The sequence below is a fragment of the Moschus berezovskii genome, chromosome 1 (genome assembly GCF_049115385.1).
Source record: "Moschus berezovskii isolate FMDL1 chromosome 1, NW_MosBer_1.0, whole genome shotgun sequence".
Classification (NCBI taxonomy): domain Eukaryota; kingdom Metazoa; phylum Chordata; class Mammalia; order Artiodactyla; family Moschidae; genus Moschus; species Moschus berezovskii.
The window spans coordinates 109768060-109790331 of record NC_142460.1 but is presented as its reverse complement, the minus strand read 5'-3'; the positions used below and the strand labels follow the sequence as shown (position 1 = coordinate 109790331).

The following is a 22272-nucleotide window of genomic DNA, read 5'->3' as shown; positions in this document are numbered from 1 at the left end:
GCTCTTACAACTCTTCCTGTGATTTTGTCCCTCTATTTCCCTGTGTTAAATCCCTTCCTGCCTGAAATACCTAGAATAGTTTGTATTTTCTGACCATTCTGGACTGATACACGAACATGAGACATATATTTCTAAGTCTCTGTATATTGTGGCACCCCTATTTTTAACTGAACCCATTGTCCCTTAGACCTGCATTCTGTTTTTACCTGCTTTAGAGAATAAATCAGTAGTTCGCTAGTGTGGGAGGACACAACTGAATGATTGCAACAACAGTGTGGGGAGGGACTTCTTGGAATGGAGAAGGAATCTTGGGCCCTGAGTGTTACCTACACAGATTTTCAACTTTTCCTCTTCATTAAAATTCCTTTCACCCCAGTTTCAGAGTAAGCTGGAGTAGTTGTTCATTTGCTAAGTTGTGTCCAACTCTTTGTGACCCCATGGACTGTAGCGCACCAAGCTCCTCTGTCCTCCACTATCCTGGAGTTTCCTCTGATTCATGTTCATTGAGCTGATGATGTCATCTAACCATCTCATCCTCTGTCACCCCCTTCTTCTGCCTTCAAACTTTCCCAGCATTAGGGTCTTTTTCAGTGAGTCATCTCTTTGCATCAGGTGGCCAAAGTATTAGTGCGTTAGCATCTGTCCTTTCAATGAATATTCAGGGTTGATTTCCTTTAGGATTGACCGGTTTGATCTCCTTGCTGTTCAAAGGACTCTCAAGAGTCTTCACTAGAACCACTGTTTGAAAAGCATCAATTCTTTAGCACTCAGCCTTCTGTATGGTCCAACTCTCATATCTGTGCATGACTACTGGAAAAACCATAGCTTTAACTATATGGACCTTTGTTAGCAAAGTAATGTTTCTGCTTTTTAATTTGTGTCTAGGTTTCCGAGGAGCAAATATCTTTTAATTTCATGGCTGCAGTCACCATTTGCTGTGATTTTGGAGCCCTAGAAAATAAAATCTGTCACTGTTTCTACTTTTTCACCTTCTATTTACCATGAAATGATGGGACCTGGTGTCATGATCTTAGTTTTTTGAATATTGCATTTCAAGCCAGCTTTTTTACTCTCCTCTTTCACCCTCATCAAGAGACTCTTTAGTTCCTTTTCACTTTCTGCCAGTAGAGTGGTATCATCTGCATATCTGAGGTTCTTGATATTTCTCCTCGCAATCTTGATTCCAGCTTGTGATTCATCCAGTCCAGCATTTTGTGTGATGTACTCTGCATGTAAGTTAAATAAACAGGGTGACAATATACAGCCTTGTCATACTCCTTTTCCAGTTTTGAACCGGTTAGTTTTTCCATGTCCAGTCCTAGTTATCTAGAGTCTTTTGGAAATTCTGGGGTGTAAATCAGATTGGATCTTGTCTTCCCTCTTGTAAGCCTAGGGTTCAGCTCATCTTAGTCTTCAGCGCTTATCCACCTGCAGTCCAGTTTCCAGATTTTGTGGTTTATGTTTTAAAATATCACTTAAGTGTTCTTTTATTTGGGTTTCAGAAAGGAATAAAATTGACGTATGTGTGTGATCAGCCCTTTGTACCCTAGAATCCTACTTTTCTCATCCAATAATCAAGAAGTCACTTGACATCCCGTTTTGTCAGCGGTTAATTACCTTTAGTTGTATCAGTTTTAGAGCTTTGGAATGTAAGCGATGATGCTAATCCTGTCAGGAAACCTTTTGGGAAAGTTTGTGTTCTCAGCTCATGTTGAACATGGTTACCTGTGCAACTCTGAATTCTCATTTCGCTCTCCTGCATTCTTCTTCCTGTGGATGGAGCTCGTTTCAAGTGCTGCGGTTCATTTAGTGCCCCAGGCTGGGGGATATACCTGGTCATCCACTCTGCTCCGTCTCCCTCTCTGTCTTTTTAAACAGCTGTGTGAAACACTCAGAACATAAAATTTACTGCCTTAACCGTTTTAAGTGTATACTTCAATGGTATAAAGTAGATTCCCGTTGTTGTGCAGCCGTCACCACTACCCATCTCTGGAATGCTTTTCATCTTACAGAACAAACTCTGTCTCAATTAAACAGTAATTCTGCATTCCTCCTTCCCAGCCCCCGGTAAACACCATCCTATTTCCTGTCTCTATGAGTTTGACTGTTCTAGGTATCTTACATAAGTGGAATTTATCCTTTTGTGACTGGCTTATTTCACTTACCTTGTTTTCAAGGTTCATGCATGTTGTAGCATGTGTCAAAATTTCCTTTCCTTTTAAAGCTGAATAATATTCCATTGTATGTATATAGACCAGTTCAGTTCAGTCGCTCAGTTGTGTTTGACTCTTTGCAGCCCCATGAACCGCAGCACGCCAGGCCTCCCTGTCCATCACCAACTCCTGGAGTTCACCCAAACTCATGTCCATTGAGTTGGTGATGCCATCCAACCATCTCATCCTCTGTTGTCCCCTTCTCCTACCCTCAATCTTTCCCAGCATCAGGGTCTTTTCCAATGAGTCAGCTCTTCGCATCAGGTGGCCAAAGTATTGGAGTTTCAGCTTCAACATCAGTCCTTTCAATGAACACCCAGAACTGATCTCCTTTAGGATGGACTGGTTGGATCTCTTTGCAGTCCAAGGGACTCTCCAGAGTCTTCTCCAACCACAGTTCAAAAGCATCAGTTCTTCGGTGCTCAGCTTTCTTTACAGTCCAACTCTCACATCCAAACATGACTACTGGAAAAACCATAGCCTTGACTAGACGGACCTTTGCTGACAAAGTGATGTCTCTGCTTTTTAATATTCTGTCTAGGTTGGTCATAACTTTCCTTCCAAGGAGTAAGCATCTTTTAATTTCATGTGTATAGACCACATTTTGTTTATCCATTCAACTGTCAATGGACACTTGGGTGGCTCCCTCCTTTTGGCTATTTGGATAATGTTGCTGTGAATATGGAGAAGGCAATGGCAAGCCACTCCAGTACTATTGCCTAGAAAATCCCATGGATGGAGGAGCCTGGTAGGCTGCAGTCCGTGGGGTCGCTAAGGGTCGGACATGACTGAGCAACTTCACTTTCACTTTTTACTTTCCACTTTCACACATTGGAGAAGGAAATGGCAACCCACTCCAGTGTTCTTGCCTGGAGAATCCCAGGGATGGGGGAGCCTGGTGGGCTTCCGTCTATGGGGTCACACAGAGTTGGACACGACTGAAGTGACTTAGCAGCAGCAGCAGCAGCTGTGAATATAGTGTATTCCTTTCTCTTTTATGTCACTTCACATTAGTGACGGGGTTCCATCTTGGCCTCCTCTCTCCTACACTGCCAAGGCTCAGGTTCTCATCACCTCTTGCCTAGACTCCTGCAGAAACCTCTTAACTAACTTCCTTACTTCCCTTCCATCTGTCACATTGCATTCCCAGTTTCTCTAAAACATGGGTCTTGTCACGTCATTTCCCTGCCTAGGAATTTTCAACAGCACTAATCTAAAAATAGTAAACAAGTCAGTTTATCGCGTTGATCTAACTTTCCTTGCTAGTGTTGTCTCTTGAAAGTGAAAGTGACATTTCTCAGTCGTGTCTGACTCTTTGTGACCCCATGGACTGACTGTAGCCTACCATGCTCCTCTGCCCGTGGGATTTTCCAGGCAAGAGTACTGGAGTGGGTTGCCATTTCCTTCTCCAGAGGATCTTCCCGACCCAGGGATTGAACCCAGGTCTCCCGCATCGTAGGCAGACGCTTTACTGTCTGAGCTACCAGGGAAGTCATAGTGTTGTTTCTTAGCACCTGCCTACTGCCTGCATTCCCTTTGGCCTTAAGGACTTTTTCTTCAGATGGTCCATGCTTTCATTCCTCTGCACGTTGGCCTGTACTCTTCCCTTAGCTTGGAATGCCTTCTCCCAACCCCTTACCTCCTGCACCCCACTGATCCCTAAAACCCAACTCAGGTATTTTCCTGGGGTGTTCTCCACACCCCCACCCCCAAGCTGGGCTAGAGATTTATTGTCCATCTCTATCATGGTTGAGGTACTGATTGTTGAAGATACAGAGTAACTGAGATCTTAGAGAATTAAAGGGAAAAGAGTAGAGGACTGAGGAATTGACTGGTGGTCCAGTGGTTAGAACTTGGTGTTTTCACTGCCTGGGTTCAATCCCTGATCAGTGAACTAAGATCCTGTGAGCCAAGCGACACAGCCAAAACAAAAAACAGTAGAGGGCAGAAAGCTCTGCCGTTTTGTGAACCTGTGCTAGTGAATCTGTATCTTTTCTGTTTTTATATTTTTTAAAAATCATAAGCATACATTTTAGAATAAAACATGTTGTTAAAAATAACCAATGCTGTATTTTTATTTTATCATATTGTCTGGAAAGTTATAAGCTAGAAAAGTGAGGGAAAAGTGTCGCAGCTACTTGCTGTTTTGTGTATTGTGATTCTAGATGCCCCAGGGTCTTGGTAAAAGTAAACGCATATGGTGATCTTGGGGAGATGACACGAGAGCTGGTCTCTGTGAACATCACCCAGGCCTCTGTGCTGCTGCTCATGTTCAGTGTTATGGGTGATCAGCCCAGGATGACACTTGTACCCATGTGCAGAGGAGATGTGAACAAGAGCACCTATTTTTGGAGCTGGAACAGCAGGACAAGGCAGTAATGACAAGAATTTGATGAATCTGAACATGCCTCTAAACTTTAGATGTTGCTTAAGGTACAAAAGAATATGTGCTTCCTGCGGTAATATCAAAAATAAGATTTTGTTTTGTGTCAGTTAGCAAGGACTCATCCTTATTTAGAGCCTCCTATGCTCCCAGTACTGCTCTAAGTGCTATAGTGGAGGTGTGAGTATTAGGAGAGAAACAGAGGACCACAGGAAAAGAGGGTATGATCTGGATCTTTCTATCATAGTGCAGTGTCTGTAATGAGTCAAATACCATATGAGGTACTTCTAAACATACCTCCTCATTTAATTACAATAGTAACTGACTTATAAATGACAGTTACTGTTGTCCCGTTTTATAGAAGAGGAAGCTGAGAGTCAGGGAGTTTTGGTAGCATGTTCAAAGACTTGTATGTGACAGAGATGGGATGTCAGCCCTGATGCGTCTTGAGGTTAGACCCTGAAGCACTGTTAGGATATTCAAGTTGTGAACAGTGTGACCCTGGATGGAGATCTCAGGCACAGGTGGAGTAGGTAAAGACTGGGAGTTATTGGCCTGGACAGTCAGTTGGGATCTGAAGAGGGGGCATTTTGGAGCAGGGGAGACAAGGCGTGGTGGAGGTGGGACCAAGCTCGGTGTGTATGTGAGAGCCTTCACTGGCTAATGGGAGAGAGGATTATTGGGGAGACTGGAAGGCAAGGCTGACATCTCTGTGGATGATGAAGGAGATTGTCTTGATAAGATTAGACTAGCATGCCAGTTAAGAGCAAGGGAACAGCATGAGGCCGTGTGACTGTGAGAAGACTTTGAATAGTAATTCCCAGGAGATTCTTGTAATATCAGAGGGGGTTGCTTTCATGAGGGTGTTGGCAGTGGGAATAGAGATATTGCGATGGTAGGACTAACTTGGTAGAGATTTCGATGGAGGCTGTGGTTCAACTTGGTGACAGAATATGCAGTGGGAGAAGGCGTGGGAGGAGTTAAAGATGACCTCACAGCTGGTGCCCTGGAAGATGGACTGAATCAAGGACATAGATGAGGGAGGTGAGGCCGTCAGATGCAATGGGCAAGCACTGTGCGCCCTCAGGGAAAACTGCAGACTTCATGGCGCTCAGAGGTCAGTGTTCAGACTGCAGGGTCTGGCAGCCCTTAGTTTAGAGACTCAGGATTTGTGAGTAGCCCTTCCTTTCTAGAGCCCCAGGGTCCCACTGCTTTGTTCCTGGGATCTTTGCCCCCAGGGTTATTGAGGGGGCAGCAACTAGCACAGGCCTCTTGGCTTCCTGCTGATTGGCTTGAGTTCAAGAAAAACTCAGACAGGAGCCTGGGGCAGCATTTCCAGCCTGGGGTTTTGGAAGCAGCCTCAGTTGGTGTGGGCTGTCTTTCCAGACCCCCAGCCAGCAGAGTGCGACCACTAATAGATCAGTTTAGTAGCTGAAGTTGTTGTTTAGTCACTCAGTCATGTTTGAGTTCTTTGTGACCCCATGGACTGCAACACGCTAGGCTTGCCTGTCCTTCACTGTCTCCTAGAGTTTGCTCAAACTTGTGTCCATTGGGTCGATGATGCCATCCAACCATCTCATCCTCTGTCACCCCTACTCCTCTTGCCCTCAGTCTTTCCCAGCACCAGGGTCTTTTCCAATGAGTTGGCTCTTTACATTAGATGGCCAAAGTATTACAGCTTCAGCTTCAGCATCAGTCCTTCCAATGAATATTCAGGACTGATTTCCTTGAGGACTGACTGCTTTGATCTCCTTGCAGTCAGTCCAAGGAAGTTAATATGGAGGTTGCCAAACCCTGCAGATGCTTTACTAGCATCTTGGGCTCCCCCCACCACCACATTGGGTCTTCCCACTGCTGTTGTCAGGGAGCCCTCAGCCTGGACGGGCCAAGTCTAAGAACTTAGCTGTCCTTTTCATGTTTGGGGAGTTGAGCTGGCAGGGCCTGCTCCAGCTTCTCCCGTCCCTTGCAGGATAGCCTAGCAGAGCCCCCACCCCAGGCTACTCACTTGAGCGGGGTGGCTCTCCTTTGTCTGCCCTTTCTGCTTTCTTGGAATGAAACAGCCTTAAAAAAAAAGAAATATCTGCTCTTTTCTCCAAGCACCTCCCCCACCCCCTGACATCGTGTGCTTACCGACAGCCGCCCACCTAGCTCCTGCCACCAGAGTGACATCTGCATTTCAGTTGCACCTGGAAGCATGTGGGGGCCAGACTGGCCTGGGTCCCAATGCCATCCCACTCCCTGCTGCACACCCCCCCGCCCCGCCCCCCGCTACTGCTTACTACTTAATAGCAACAGGACTTCATCGAGTGCTTTGATTTGGCTACCTTTCTCTGAACCTTGATTTTTCCCTTCTGTATTACCTCCCTTGCAAGGTTGTACTCATGGCTGCCCGTGGAATGTTCTTTATTGCTAGCCCTATCTTTAGTGAGATGTGGTGGAGAGATCCCTCCGAGAAGAAAGTGAAATGGGATCTAGAGGGTCTTGAGGTTACCATGGAGGGACATCCTGTACTTAGTAATTCTTTGTGAGGCTCTGTTCTATAGCGAAAGCCTTGGGCATGAGTGTTTGCTGGCCTCCTTGGGGGGAGCTCTGTTTAGGGCTGTTGTGTGTGTGTGTGTGTGTGTTAGTCGCTTAGTTGTGTCTGACTCTTTGTGACCCCATGGCTGTAGCCTGGCTGTCCATGGGATTCTCCAGGTAAGAATACTGGAGTGGGTTGCCATTTTCTTCTCCAGGGGATCTTCCCAACCCAGAGATCGAACCCAGGTCTCCCGTACTGCGGGTGGATTCTTTACTGTCTGCACCATCAGGGCTGTTATTCATACTCAAATTCAGCTCTTATTGATGGGCTTTTATGAGTTAGCCTGGAAGCCTAATCTCTGTGTGTAATATAGTTTATCAGGGGAAACGCATGCTGAAGAAAGCCATCTATTCTTAAAAATAATAAGACCCCTGCCTTTAAGAGGTTTTTTACCTTTCACAAGGCAGTTTCATGTTTTTTAAAAAAGTTGTATGCTGGGAATTACTTAGATGGATTATAGCTTCAGTTCAGTGCTGCCGAAGATGTTCACCTCGCCTTCATCCTCTCACAGTTTTTATTTTGCCTGTTTGTCCTGTGAGCATCATAGTAACTACTGCTCCTCTTGTTCTGCCCAAACCCTTCCTAGCTGTTCAGGTGACAGCATCCTCATTGCTCCAAATACCCAGAGCACGGATTTCTTTTTATGCTTAGGGGAAAAATTAATAAATGATGCCTCTTTGGAACAGTAAATTTACAGCGTGTCAAAACCTGGCTGCTCGGACTGTGCCTCTAGTGTCGGATCAGGCTGTACAGCTCTAAGGTGTAGGAGGTCCCTGCAGAGAGAACATCAAAGTTGGAGCAAACTAGAAGAATCATGACTGCATAACGTTTCTATTTTTCCTTAACACTTCATGGCCACAAGCAGGATTTATCAACATTTAGCAGAGAGGCTGACAGCCTCTTGGGATTATATGCATTTTTTTTTTTTTTAGCTGATATTGTTGTTCAGTCACTCAGTCACATCAGACTCTTTGCGACCCCATGAAATCCATCATGCTTGCTGTCTGACAGATAGCTGATATGGACAGATTTATTTCTCTGGATTTGCTGTGGAAACCGGGGTTTTGGATTTTGCAAATGTTGTATTCTGGGAGTTCTGTTCTACTGGTGAACAGTTTGAGTCTTTCCTTGCTATTCAACCTATATATTTTTTTGATGATACTTTTTCTGTATTTCCCCTTTCTGTGGATTGCATGCTTGCTGCACTAGATCTGGGACTTTGTTTTACTTTCTTATTGCACATTTGCTTCCCATCTGCATGCACTTAATTTTTGTATTTTAAAACTGTTGTCTGTTTGTTTTGCTCTAGGAGCCAGATTGTACTGGGCAATCTGTGCTCTGGTCATTAGAATATTCATATATACCATTCAAGTGTGGAAGGACCTGAGAGATGGTTGCTTGATGAAAGAGTTGAGCAGAGAGAAGATGGGACGTCTTATGAAGTAATGAGTCAAAATGTTTAGGGGTTGGCCTCTAACTGCCCTTTCTCACACACTTCTACAGTTCTTCTGTCTTCTGCGCTTCTGAGCTGTATCCTAAAGTTATATCCTGAATCTGCCCCAGTTTCTCCATCCCTGCCCTCAGCCCCTTTCCCTTCTTCCTCCTCTGCCTCCCCCATGCTCAGCCGTCGTCTTACCTTGTTTAGACAGGGCTGGCTAAAAGAACTTTCTGGGATGATGGAATTATTCCGTGTCTGCACTGCCCAGTGTTGTAACCCCGAGCCCCATGTGACTACTGAGTACTTGAAATGTGGCCAGTGTGTCCAAGAAACTGACTTTTTTTTGTCACTACTTTAATTTAGATTGAAGTACTCGCACGTGGCTAGTGGCCACTGAATTGGACAGTGGGAGCCTAGGCTTTACGGTAGCCTGGGAACCATGTATTCTCTGGGTCTTTTCTCCATAATTTTCTCTGCGGTAGCCAGAATGATCTTTAAAGAAGTAGATGAGATTATGGTGCTTCTCATCTGGGAAAACCCCAGTGCATCTACAGGCCTGTCTTCTCTCTCCCCCAACTCCAGCACCCTGAGTTTCTTTCTGTCCCTTTGATGACACAGCCAAGCTTTTCCTGGAGTTGTGGCCTTTGCATGTGCTTTCTCATCTAGAGTGTGTGCTGTGTTTTCGTTTTGCTTGTCTGATCCCTCATTCTGAGATCTTGCCCTTCCAGGAAGCCCTCCCTGCCTGCCACCCACAGCATGTTTCTCCCACCCCCACCACGCTGTATCAAGACCCCAACTCTCTTGTTTCCAATCTCAGGCTCCTCTGTCACTTTTCTCTCTGTCAGAAATTATCTTTCACGCCTCTTTGTTATTTTCTCTCTCCTTGCTAGGATGCAGATGTCATCAGGACACTAAGCTTGCTTGTCTCTCTCTCTGCTGAATAAACTCTTCCTGTCCCACATCCTCCCTACCCCACTTCTCTTGCACCCCCGGAGAAGACATCACAACCACACGCTCTCTCATGGCTTCTTTTCTGCACAGACCATCCCCTTCTGTAAACTTGGATGGCATCCAACTGGGGTACAGTGTCCTTGATTAGTTTCATTTTTTCTCAGTTGTAATCACTTTCTTGTCTGCCTCCCTAATCACCTCTCTTACTTGTGGCGTGTTCCCACATTTCCTTAGCTACTTGTTCCGAGATAATCTCCTAGTTATTTCGAACCACGCTTTTGCTTGGAGTAGATGAAGTTGTGAAAGCCTAAGGAAAACTTAGTTTAAGAACAGGAAACATTGGAATGACTGTCTGTTCTATTGTTTGATTCTAAATACATTCATTTAAGAAAAATATTCCTGTTTTTATTATTAAAAAGTGAATCCATGTTCCTGAAGAAAAATTAGAAAATGCCAAAAGACTGTGAAGGAAAAAAAAATCCCATCTCATCTCCCAATGCTGGTATGATATCCTGTGTCATGGAGTGTGTATGTGTTGTGTATATCACATAGCACATCATACACACCCTTTTGTTATTTGCTTTCTTCACTCAGAAATACCATGTACAGCTTTTCCTATTAGTAAATACTCATCTCAAGTCAATTTTATTTTTATTTCATTTTTAAAACACATTTATTTTATTTTTGGCCATGTCAGGGTCTTGTTGCAGTGCTCAGGCCCTCTAGTTGTGGCACATGGGTTTAGTTCCCTTGCGGCATGTGGGCTTGAACCCACATTCCCCTCATTGGAAGGCGAATTCTCAACCACTGGACCACCAGGGAAGTCCCCCCAAGTCAATTTTAAATGGCTGAAGAATGTTTGTTACACTTCATGGATGCACCATAAATCACTAAGCAGATCTTTTCTTGAGCATGCGGGTTATTTCTTTTCTCTATTAATAGTTAATTTAGTTCATCTCTCTCTTTTTTTTTTAATAACATTCTAGAGAGTACCGTGTTCTTGTTCTTTCTGTCTCCCTTGCGCACGAGTGTGAGTCACAGTCCTCCCTGGTGCTGGTACGTAATTTGTCCTGGACCTGGATTTGTTGTGACTCTGTCTACCTACATCATGTTTCTCTTTGGGGCAATGACCTCTTGTTTTCCACACTGTTCTGATGTTATACAAACAAGGGTTACGTGGGGCTCTGTTTCCAGAGTATGTGGCCCACACAGGCTCCCTCTCCCTTCCTGACTTCCAGCAGAGGCTGGTCTCCAAGTACACACCGTTGTAAACACAGTTCTCCGAACACCTAGTGATGTGGTGTATTTTTATTTAAAAGGATTGTTCACTTGCTCCTCTGAAATATCGTGTAACCTTGACCTTTATATTCTCCCAGTGTTTTAATATTCTTTTAAATGGCAGGCGGTGTAAAACAAGGTGACTTTGATGTTACTTCTGAATAGTAGGCTGGGTCATCTAATGTAAAGTCATAAGTGAATGGCTCTGTATCCTTTGTATCTGTATTGAAATGTGTTGAAGGTGGGGCACAGACATCGCCTGGGCTTCTAATGTGGCTTCTCTCTCTTAGGGTTTGATTGTGGAGTGGGAAAAGTTGTCAGAGGGAATTCTTAGGGAGCCTTGGAGAAGCCCTGAGTGATATTTCTTGACTTCCCTGCAATTTCAGGTTTCTAAATCAAGTCTAGCCTCTTGGCCAAGTTTCTATTCAGTGCATCATGTAAATGATAATTAGAATCTGCTTTAAGCTAAGAAGCACACATTGGCCATTTTAGGCTGCCTGGCCTCTGGAAGGGATGGGGGTGTGTGGAGATGGCACTGTTACCTTGAAGAACCCTGTGAGGCCAGCTTGGTTATGGAAGGCAGGAGAGCTGGGACACAGCAGGTCTGGTGTCTAAGCTGCAAAGAGGGTGACTTTAGCCAAACAAACCTGAAAAGTGAGTATTCATGCTGATGCCTCAGGCTGTTCTTCTGTGCTCAGCCATCGGTTTTCTTTTGATGATTCTCATTCTTTATGGACAAAGGAGCCTTGTGGGCTACAGTCCATAGGGTCAAAAGAGTTAGACGCTACTGAGCGACTGAGCGTGCACTCACGTTATTTAGTTATGCTCAAAGACTTGAAGTGGAGCCTGAGCTGCGATGTATTTCAAATCCAGGTCAGAAGGGCACTGAGGGCTGGTTTGAGAGAGAGACTAAGCTATGTAACTGAATGACAAATAACCACACAAAACTTCCCATTCCCTCCAGAAATGTTTGTTCAGTCCTGCTCTGTACTGCTCAGGTACTGTCTTTGCAATTCAGTAATGAGTGTCATACAGTTTTCCTTCCCTCAAGGAGCAAATGAATGAGTGATTGAGCTTCTGAATGTGGTGGCCCCAAGTGAAGGAAGTGAGGGTTCTCCCGGCTACAGATTTCAGTGAAGAAGATGCTAACAACTGTGAAAAGAAAGTGGATTTGGAATTAAGGACCATTGGCAGGCGGTCGAGCAGAGGAATGTGAGAATCGGTCATGGGCAGTGGCTGGCAGGGTGGAGTAGTCGCTGGATGGGTATGGGACTGTGACTTGTGGGATTTAAGTGTCCTGACCAGGGATTGAACCTGGGCCCTCGACAGTGAAAGTGTGGAGTCCTAACCACTGAACTGCCAGGGAATTCCCTGGTTTTGACGTGGGGTTCTCTGCAGGCTTGAGGCCTTGCCTGGTGTCCCTGGAGGTCCTTGAAGAGATGCTTTCCTGACAGTGAGACACTCAGCATTGGGCAGTTCACCTCACTCTAGGCCAATGCTACTTAAAGTGTGGTCAGCTGAATGGTGCCATGAGATAAGCATGAACACTGAGAGTAAGCATTTGGAAATGTCTCTAGCAGCTTGCCATTGTGGCCACTTCCAAGTGCACCAGCAGTGGATTAGCCTGTTTGAACAGGGTATAGACCCATTTGAGTTTTGTGGTGCTTAAACATTTCGGTTCATGCCTGGCTGAAGGTGAGCACTAGCCATGCGCGGTGGGACCAGTGGAACCTCTTACCTTTCCTTAATGAATAGAAGCACAACAAAACAGCCTGGCCCTCATGACAGTAGTATGAGAAACACCTCTCTACACCAAACACAAAGTAATGGGAGGTAAGGCTGCTGCTGCTGCTGCTAAGTCGCTTCAGTCTTGTCTGACTCTGTGCGACCCCATAGGTGGCAGCCCACCAGGCTCCCCCGTCCCTGGGATTCTCCAGGCAAGAACACTGGAGTGGGTTGCCATTTCCTTCTCCAGTGCATGAAAGTGAAAAGTGAAAGTGAAGTCGCTCAGTCGTGTCTGACTCTTTGCGACCCCAAGGACTGCAGCCTACCAGGCTCCTCCATCCATGGGATTTTCCAGGCAAGAGTATTGGAATGGGTTGCCATTGCCTTCTCCGGAGGTAAGGCTGAGGACCCCCAAGTCAGAACTTAAATATAAAACCTTTGATCTCTCTGATTTCATTTCAGGTTTTTGTCAGCCTACAACCTCCCTTCCCCTCTTCCTTTTCTTCCTTGTCATCAGCATGTGTTCCATGAATATTATTTTCCTATGTACATTACATGCAATTCTGCACGTTTTCTGTACACGTTGCACACAATCATATATTTGTCATTTTAAATAATGTTACAGTATCTGTTATGTTTATATGTCTCAGGTTCTTAGTTCCTCTATTTGGGGCCGTTTTCCTATCGTAAATAGTTCATCTGTGAATATTTTTGTACAAATTAGTTATTTTTCCTCTCGGGTTCCTGAAGTCACAGCAAAGGAGAAATATTGTGTCAAAGGTCACAGCTCCCTAGAAGGGTGGAACCAATTTATGTTGTGGGAGGAGACATACAGGTTTTCTTTGTGGCTTCAGGCTGTGTGATTTTAATACCATTTGTCGGTTTAGTAGGCATATAATTGCCTTGGGATTGTTTTAACATACTTCCTTCGGGAGGTAGTGGAGGTATGATTTGAATTTAATATTTTCTTTCAGTTAAAACTAAAGGACCTTAAACAAAGGACAGCAAGTTCTTACCCAGCTAAACCTGAATGTTGACATCTTGTAATTTTATCACTTTCTACAGTTTGGCTTCTTCATTACACTTTACGTCTTTCCCCCTTCTTTTATTGTTGGTTTCCTGTTTCATTGTGTTTTGCAATGCAAAACTTGTTCATTACTGTTTACGTTGTTATACCCAACTATTTCTTTTCTTTTGATACTGTGTATTATTTTTCTTAAGAAAAATGCTGTACTTGAACGTTTTTCTTCTCCTGCTTGCTGATTTCTTGGTTCTCCCACTAGCTGCCTAATACATTTTGTGACAAATTAATATTTGTTATCCCCAGCCTGTGTCGCTGTTAGACTGACCTTTTTCTTCCTTCTGCTTTTCCCCCAAGTAGAAAATAATTGTGATAATAGGAGATATATGTAGCACATAGAGCTTTTAACTCGTAATAAATAATTATCAATCTTTTCATAATGACTTATAGCACAGTGGGTGTTTCTTCCCCTTTGAACTACACGAAACTCTGTGAGGTGGGTATTATTGCTAGAGGTATGTTTATTGAGGAAAATACTGACTCTCAGAGATGATCTGACAAACTCTGTTGAGGTCATAGAGCTTGCTATTTAGTGGCAGTTCAGGACCTCTGGTTTCAAATCTAATATTTCCCCGATTATTTCTTCTGGTTTGAAAACTTTCTGATTGAACTACATTTTATTGTAAGAGAATGGAAGTGTTGTTCTTTATTTTTTTTTAAATCATACTATGGAATACTCGATTTAATTGGTTTAATGAATAATTTGCCATTATAATGGTGCAATATGTTTTCTTAAGGATTATGACTATGCAAAAGAATCTGTTTAAATGAGTAAACAGTTTGAAAAAATCTTTTGGAAATATTTACCTAATCTATTGATCAGGTGAATGCAATGTGTTGCCTCTAGTTGAAGAATTTTTCTCTTCTATTCCAGTGATGTCATTTAAAGGAAAAAGTTAACCAGAAGCACAGGCTATATAATTCTGAGTTTTTTGGATGGTATTTTACAGTCAAGTTTTAAAAATTTCACTTGTAAGTATTTGTTGCCAGGCTATAAAATTGAAGTTGATTTTTGTCTATTGACCTGTATCCCATGACCTTGTGAAATTAAATTCACTTAACAGTTTTATTAGTTATTTAGTAGATTGTAGATTCCTTAGGATTTTCCATGCAGACAATAATGTCATCAACAAATTTAGGCCATTTTACTTCTTTCTTTTTCTTGCCTTACACATTATAAATGCTACAATATCGGGCACGTGTTTGAACTAATGTTGTTGTAATTGAGCTAATGTTGCTTCTTTATGTCTGGCTTATAAACCATAGATACAATGTTGGAAAATTTTATTTGAAATTAAAAAAATAAACAATCTTGGGTTATTGGAACTTTAAAAATTATTTTTCATATATTTGTAAGGGTCAATGTCTGTTTTGATATTGTAATTTGTGTTCTACTAAAATTCATTGTAAGGAATGTTGATAGATGTTTGTTGGAAATTCTAACAGGTATTTAAAATTTTTGTGTTTTAAAGAATTATTTGGATGGTGGAACTCATAGGATAGTAATAAAAATCCATTTTCATTGAGGAAAGGATGACTAACTTTATAGAAGTTTACAGAGAAGCACATTAAGCAAAGGGAGAGAAAAAGTAGGATAAAAAAATCAAGTATCTCAAATGTGAACAATATCCTTTCCTGTTCATTATAGCTGTATCTCCATAATTAATATATGAAGTATGGCAGAGAGAGAGGGATAGAAGAGAAATAGATTCAAATTTAACTCTGACACTTCCAAGTTTTGTGAACTTGGGCAAGTTACTTATAATTTTCCTTAAACTATGAATAGAAATAATACTAAGCAGTTTGCAGTATTGTTGGGATTAGAAATAATATGTGTAAAGCACTTGACACATATCAGGTATTCAATAAAAATGTGAGGACTTCATTCTTTATTATTTACTTATTATGTTATTATTTATTTATTGAATTGTTATAATTTATTAATGGGCATCATCAAATATCATGCATCACTGAAGGAAGGAGACAATATCTTTGAAGCATCCTGTCCTGCTGCTGCTGCTGCTAAGTCATGTCAGTCGTGTCCGACTCTGTGCGACCCCAGAGATGTAGCCCACCAGACTCCCCCGTCCCTGGGATTCTCCAGGCAAGAACACTGGAGTGGGTTGCCATTTCCTTCTCCAATGCATGGAAGTGAGAAGTGAAAGTGAAGTCACTCAGTTGTGTCCGACTCTTAGCAACCCCACGGACTGCAGCCTATCAGGCTTCTCCGTCCATGTGATTTTCCAGGCAAGAGTCCTGGAGTGGGGTACCATTGCCTTCTCCCAGAGGATATAAAACTTTATGTTTCTTGAGACTTGCACTGACCAGTGAGGGAGAATGATGATGAACTATTGAATTGATGGTCTTTGTAAAGAGAACAGACTTGTGGTTGCGAAGTGTGGGGGCTGGGGGAGGGAAGGATTGGGAGTTTGGGATTAGCAGATGCAAACTATTGTATATAGGATGAATAGACAAAAGGTCCTACTGAATGGCACAGGGAACTATAATCAAGATCTTGTAATAAATTGTAATGGAAAAGAATAATAAAAAATATGTATAACTGAATCACTTTGCTGTACAGCAGAAATTAACACAACATTGTAAATCAATTATACTTCAACAAAAAGGGGCTTCCCAGGTGGCGCTAGTGGTAAAGAAGCTAACTGCCAATGCAGGAGATAAAATCGACATGGGTTCCATCCCTGGGGTTGGGAAGATTGCCTGGAGGAGGAGACATGGCCACCCACTCTAATATTCTTGTCTGGAAAATCCCAGGGACAGAGGAGCCTGGCAGGCCACAGTCCATAGAATCGCAAAGAGTCCGACACGACTGAGCGACTAAGCACATACTTCATTAAAATTTAAAAAAAGCATTATTATATGGAATGATGGTCATGGGATCAGCTGCCAGCTTTCTTCTATCCCTGATCACCCCTTACCCCAGTTTGGAGAGTCAGGCAGGCATGTTTATGCCCCAGAGCCCCTGAGGTTCTACCTGACTGTGAGACTGCTCTGCTCTCAGACAGCACCGGGGACCCAGGGTTGAGGCAGGAAGCTGTGTAAGTGGCTGTGAGCCCTGAGGTCGCTGCAGGTGACTGTGGTGGCTGGGTGGCCTTTTGCTGGATTTGTCTTCATTGCTTGCCTTCCTTCCCCTTCTCTGTTTCTGTGTCTAGACTACTTGACTAACGTTGTAACCTGTCTCTTCTAGAATTCTGAAGGCGGACTCTATGTATGCATGAATACATTTTTGGCCTTTGGAAGGGAGCACGTGGAAAGACACTTCCGAAAAACTGGACAGAGTGTCTACATGCACCTGAAGAGACACGTGCGTGAGGTGAGATATGCACTTTGGGAGAACTGACCTTGACGTCTTCCCTGTAACATTGTCTTAGTGGGCTCATCACAGGGAGGCTTTACTATGCCCACATGACTTCTCATTCTCTCGGATGATGGGAAACAGAAGTAGCAGTGTTGGCAGACATTCATAGACTTCCCAAACCTTAGCTTAACCAGTTTCATATTTTTCTTCTTGTAATGTTCTGTTCAGAGTTGTTCAAGACATGAGTTGGCCGGTGGGAAAAAAAAAATCAAGTCAAAAGGTACAGCAAAGTACAGAAAATAATGCCAGAAACACTCATGGGTACAAAAATCAGAAATAAAATAAATTTGGATATTTTTGCTTTGATTTTTTTTTCTTAGTGAGGGAAAGAGCTTTTTTTCCCTACAAGTGCAAGTCTCTTTTGGTTCCATCCCTCCACAGAAGTAGACACTGTTGTGAACTTGCTGTTTCTCATTCCCGTGAATGTCATTATATTTTATTTAAGTATGGATATTCATGAACAATATGCAGTGTGACTTTATATGTTTTAACGATGTAGATAAATAGTATCATACTGTTAACTCTAATTCTGCCTAGAGTTTTTCCCTTCAATGAAATCTCACGCATCTGGGTATACTTCATCCATTTCAGTAGTTGTTTGGTGTTCTATTTTATGAGTACCTTCTCATTTACTGCTCTGTTCTCCCATTTGAAGAAATTTAGATTGTTTCCTTTTTTTTTTTTTGCTTCTACAGACATTGTACAAATGAACATTTTTACACATTTCTCTTGGGGGAGCACATGCAAGATTCTTTCAGAAATAGATCTACAAGTGGCTGTGTTGGCTCATGCATGTTCTTATCTTCATTTTTACTGGACATTGCTAAATCCCTCCTCAGTGGTTGCACCAATGCACATTCCAGTTTGCTCTGATTATGCGTGTCTGTTTCCCCATACCCTCACCAATGCTTGGTCAGAATTTTGATATTTGCTAATGGGATGGTTGTAAAGTGGCATTTATTTATTTAGCATTTCCTCCTGTGAGGGTAGAAATGTCTTTTCATTCCTTTTGTTGGCTATTCTCCTTTTCTGCTCCATGACTTGCCTATTTATATTTTCAGCCTATTTCTCTATGGGTTTATCTTTTTCTTAAAAGTTTGATTAGTTCTTTTTACATCTGGAAACCAAAATTTTGTCTGCTTTAGACATACTTTTCTTATGTTTTGTAGTTTATCTTTTTACTTTATTTATGAATTATTTTGTAGAACAGAAAGTTTTATTTTTTAATTAATTTTTTTTTTTTGGGCTGCATAACTCAGCATGTGGGATCTTAGTTCCCTGATCAGAGATCAAACCCTTGCCCCCTTTGCATTGGAAGCACAGAGTCTTAACCACTGGACAGCCAGGAAAGTCCTACAGAACTGGTTTTGAATTTTGATGTAGTTAGGTTTATTAAACTTTTATGAGTTGTGCTTTTTCTATCTTGCTTAAGAAATTGTTTCCCAACTCAAGGTCATAAAGATATTTCTTCTAATACTTTTTTAAAAAGGAATGTGTGTATGTGTTTGAGAGAGAGAGAAGGTGAAAGACACAGAGACGGAGACTGTGAATGTTTTAATGTTCTAACATTTCAGATCTTTAAATCATCTATAATCTATTTTTATATTTGTGTCAAGTGTGGGAATCTGCTTTTTTCCTTATATTGATGACCAGTTGTCCCACTGTTACTGGAGAAGTGCAGCCTTTTTCAAAGACTTATAGTGCCATTTAAAAAAATATTCAAACTTGCTATTCTCACTGTGGCAGCTTGGAGACACTCAGTTCTGTTATGTTGCTCTTATTTGTGTCCCTATGTTGATGCCTCAGGTCTTGATATCTACAAGCACGAGCACTTTTTCCATGTTCTTCTTTTTCCTAGAAACTTCCTGGATTTGAATGTTTATTTTTCCATATGGATTTTGGAATCAGTTCATCTAGTTAAAAAATATTGTTGAGATTTTGATCACGACCACATTGAATTTGTAGATTGATCTATAGTGTATACCATTGTCTAAGCTCCATGAGGGCAGGCAGTCTGGTCTGTTTTGTTCACCTCTGAGTCCTCAGCATGTAACAGTGCCCAGCACATAGTAGGTACTTCATAAACACTGACTGAATGACTATTCAACATGGCATACCTCTCTATTGATTCAGGTCTCTTTTATGTCCTTCAGTAATGTTTTATAATTTTCAATAAATAAACTTTTATTAGATTGTTTAAAAAAATATTTGTTTATTTTTGGCTCTACTGGGTCTTCGTTGCTGTGAGGGCTTTTCTCTAGTTTCACAGAGTTGGGGCTGCTCTAGTTTCGGTGTGTGTGCTTCAGTAGTTGCTGCATGTGGGCTCACTAGTTGTAGCTCCTGGGTTCTAGAGTACAGGCTTAGTAGTTACGGCTCTTAATTGCCACCTGCCATGGACTTAATTGCCCTGAGGCCTGTGGGATTTTCCCACATCAAGGGTCTAACTGGTGTCCCCTGCATTACAAGGCAGATTCTTTAACCATTGGACCACCAGGGAAGCCCTTATTAGATTTTTTTTAAGGTATCTATCCTATAATTTCTATGGGCTTCCCTGGTGCCTCATTGGCAAAGAATCTGCCTGCCAATGCAGCAGATGTGGGTTTGATCCCTGGGTCAGAAAGATCCCCTGGAGAAGGAAATGGCAACCTACTCTAGTATTCTAGCCTGGGAAACACCATGAACAGAGGAGCCTTGTGGGCTATAGTCCATGAGGTTGCAAAGAGTCAGACATGGCCTGGTGACTAAACAGGCCATGTCTTGTCTTTTACCTTTTAATGTATTTAAATTGGTTATCCATGTTGTGTGGAGATGTTATTAATTTTCAAATATTAATTTTATGTTTGGCAGTACTGTTCAATTTTCACCTTAGTCCTAATGGTTTATAAACTATCTTTGATCTTCCATAGTCAACGCTGATTTGAAGTTCATCTCGTCTCTCACCCTAGCCTACCTAATATGTTCTCTGTTTAAGTTTCGGACATAGGAGAGATCCCCCAGTTGGACAGTGGGGAGAAGAGGAAGAAAAAAGACCAGGAGGTCAGACAGGTCGTAAACTGAATGGTTAGCTTTAAAGTATTCTAATGCTGGCCTGCTACTATATGATTTCCATTCACTACTCCTGTTAGGCGGGGCATAGTAATTCTGATGAAGTTTGTGTTGTATCATCTGTCTTAACATAAAGTAATGAAGTTTTAGGAGACTGAAAAAAAAAAAAAAAAGAAGCTGAGGCCCAGAGACTTGAAATAACTTGCTCCAGGTCACAAAGCTAGTGGCAGAATTATAGAATGCAATTACCTCTGCCTTTGAAATTTTAAGTTTAATGTTTCACTCTCTGACCATATTCTCTCTCATTTTAGCTCTTACACTCATTTATTCCTGTTTTAATCTGTCTAGCCTGCTTCTCAGCGTCTGTGACTTTAAACTGTTATCAGCATGACCCTCAGCTGACCCTCATCCCAGTGTCTTGCCTGCTTACTGTCCTCCAGAACCCCGCCTCCCCCACCGCACCTCCGGTCTGTCCATCGGTGTCCTCCTTTGCTTCCACGGATGTACTGCCCATGCGCACTGCCTTGCTGGTGGGGCCCTGGCCTTTCCCCTTCTGCTGGGCCCTCTCACTGCCCAGAACATCTAGCCTGTCCTGCTTCTGTGCCAGTGGATGCTTCCTGCAAGACTTTATCCGTGCCTCCCTCATCATTCTCCAAAAATAATCAGACCTGCGCTTTCCAGAGGAAACAGGGACCCTGGACAGAAACCCTGAGCTCCTGCCTCAGCTCCTGGGAGCTCATGTGCAGTGGTTCTCCTTTTGTTTCCTCCCATCTCAGCAGGAAGCTGTGCCCTCTCCGTCCTCGTGGTCCCGTTTCCTCCTACCTCAGAAACTCCATTCACTCCACTCCCTCTGACATTTCCAGCATCTCCCTCTTCTGTCTTTTTTCTCATACTTTAAAAAGGAGCACGCCTCAGAACTCTAAGTTGAGTCCTGCTTCAGTCATCCCATCCTTCAATTGAAGCTTTAAAACTTCTACTCTCACCGTCTCAATACAGCCCGCTTTAAGTTCAACACTGCTGTTCAGTTAACCTTCCTGTGAAGCAGCTAAAACTGCCAAGGTTGTCAGTGACCTCTTAGCTGCCAGAGTTGGTAGATATGTTTTAGCCTTGAGTTTTTCAGTCTTTCAACTTGTTTTTCTTTCGGAACGTCTGCTCCTCCGCTTTCTTTGGCACCATTCTTTTCTGGGTTTTCTGCCCTTTCTCACTTTCACTAGCATCATTTCATTTCTTTGTTCCTACCTCCTAGGAAACACTGGCATTTGCTCATCCTCATCAGGGCTGTCCACAGCCTTGTTAGCCACTGTGTCTGAGCTGATGACATCTCCATCAGTGTCCCTCCAGAGCTGAAGGTCTGATCTTCTGACTCTGACCTGGCCTTCTCTACTCAAATGCCTCATAGGTACTTCAAGCTCGTTGCGCTCAGACTGAATGAATTATCCGCTTTCTCACCGTGTTCTTTGTCTTGAGTTCTAGAGGCTTAGACATCCTTTGATTCTGCTCTCATTCCATGGCAGGCTGGTTATCAAGTCCAGTTATTCGGGCATTCCAAACAGCCCAAAATTCCTTCTTGTCCTCTTCATCCCTGCTGTTCTTGTCTGAGTACTTGTTATGCCTTAAAAGGGCTAATGCTGTGGCTTCCTGACTTGCCTTCCTTCCTTCCAATGTGCTGTCTTCAGTGGCCCCCCAGTCTGCATGCTGCACTCAGAGTGATTTTTCACCCAGTGTGCATCTGTGGCACACTGAAGCTTAAATCTCGAATGTCTTTCTCTTTGTTGCAGGATGAAGTCCAAACTCTTCTGTATTTGATTACAAGGCATTCCGTGATCTGAATTGATGCTTTTGAACTGTGGAGCTGTTTGCATTTAGTTCAGTTCAGTCGCTCAGTCGTGTCTGACTCTTTGCGACCCCATGAATCACAGCACGCCAGGCCTCCCTGTCCATCACCAACTCCCGGAGTTCACTCAAACTCATGTCCATCGTCTCATTCTCTGTCGTCCCCGTCTCCTCCCGCCCCCAATCCCTCCCAGCATCAGAGTCTTTTCCAGTGAGTCAACTCGTCGCATGAGGTGGCCAAAGTATTGGAGTTTCAGTTTGAGCATCAGTCCTTCCAACGAACACCCAGGATTGATCTCCTTTAGGATGGACTGGTTGGGTCTCCTTGCAGTCCAAGGGACTCTCAAGAGTCTTCTCCAGCACCACAG

General features: G+C 43.0%; 1 protein-coding gene across 3 annotated transcripts in view; it reads left to right on the top strand.

Annotated features, from left to right (window-relative positions):
- USP13 (ubiquitin specific peptidase 13) overlaps positions 1–22272 on the top strand; it is a 137879-nt gene that overhangs the window by 7329 nt on the left and 108278 nt on the right. For 2 of the 3 annotated variants that reach the window (XM_088838877.1, XM_088838878.1), the window contains exon 2: positions 16856–16981. In XM_088838877.1, the coding sequence (XP_088695003.1) occupies positions 16856–16981 (126 nt within the window). Of the gene's footprint in view, positions 1–14357; positions 14620–16855; positions 16982–22272 lie in introns of those variants that run through there. The other variant, XM_088838881.1, reaches the window with a different exon arrangement.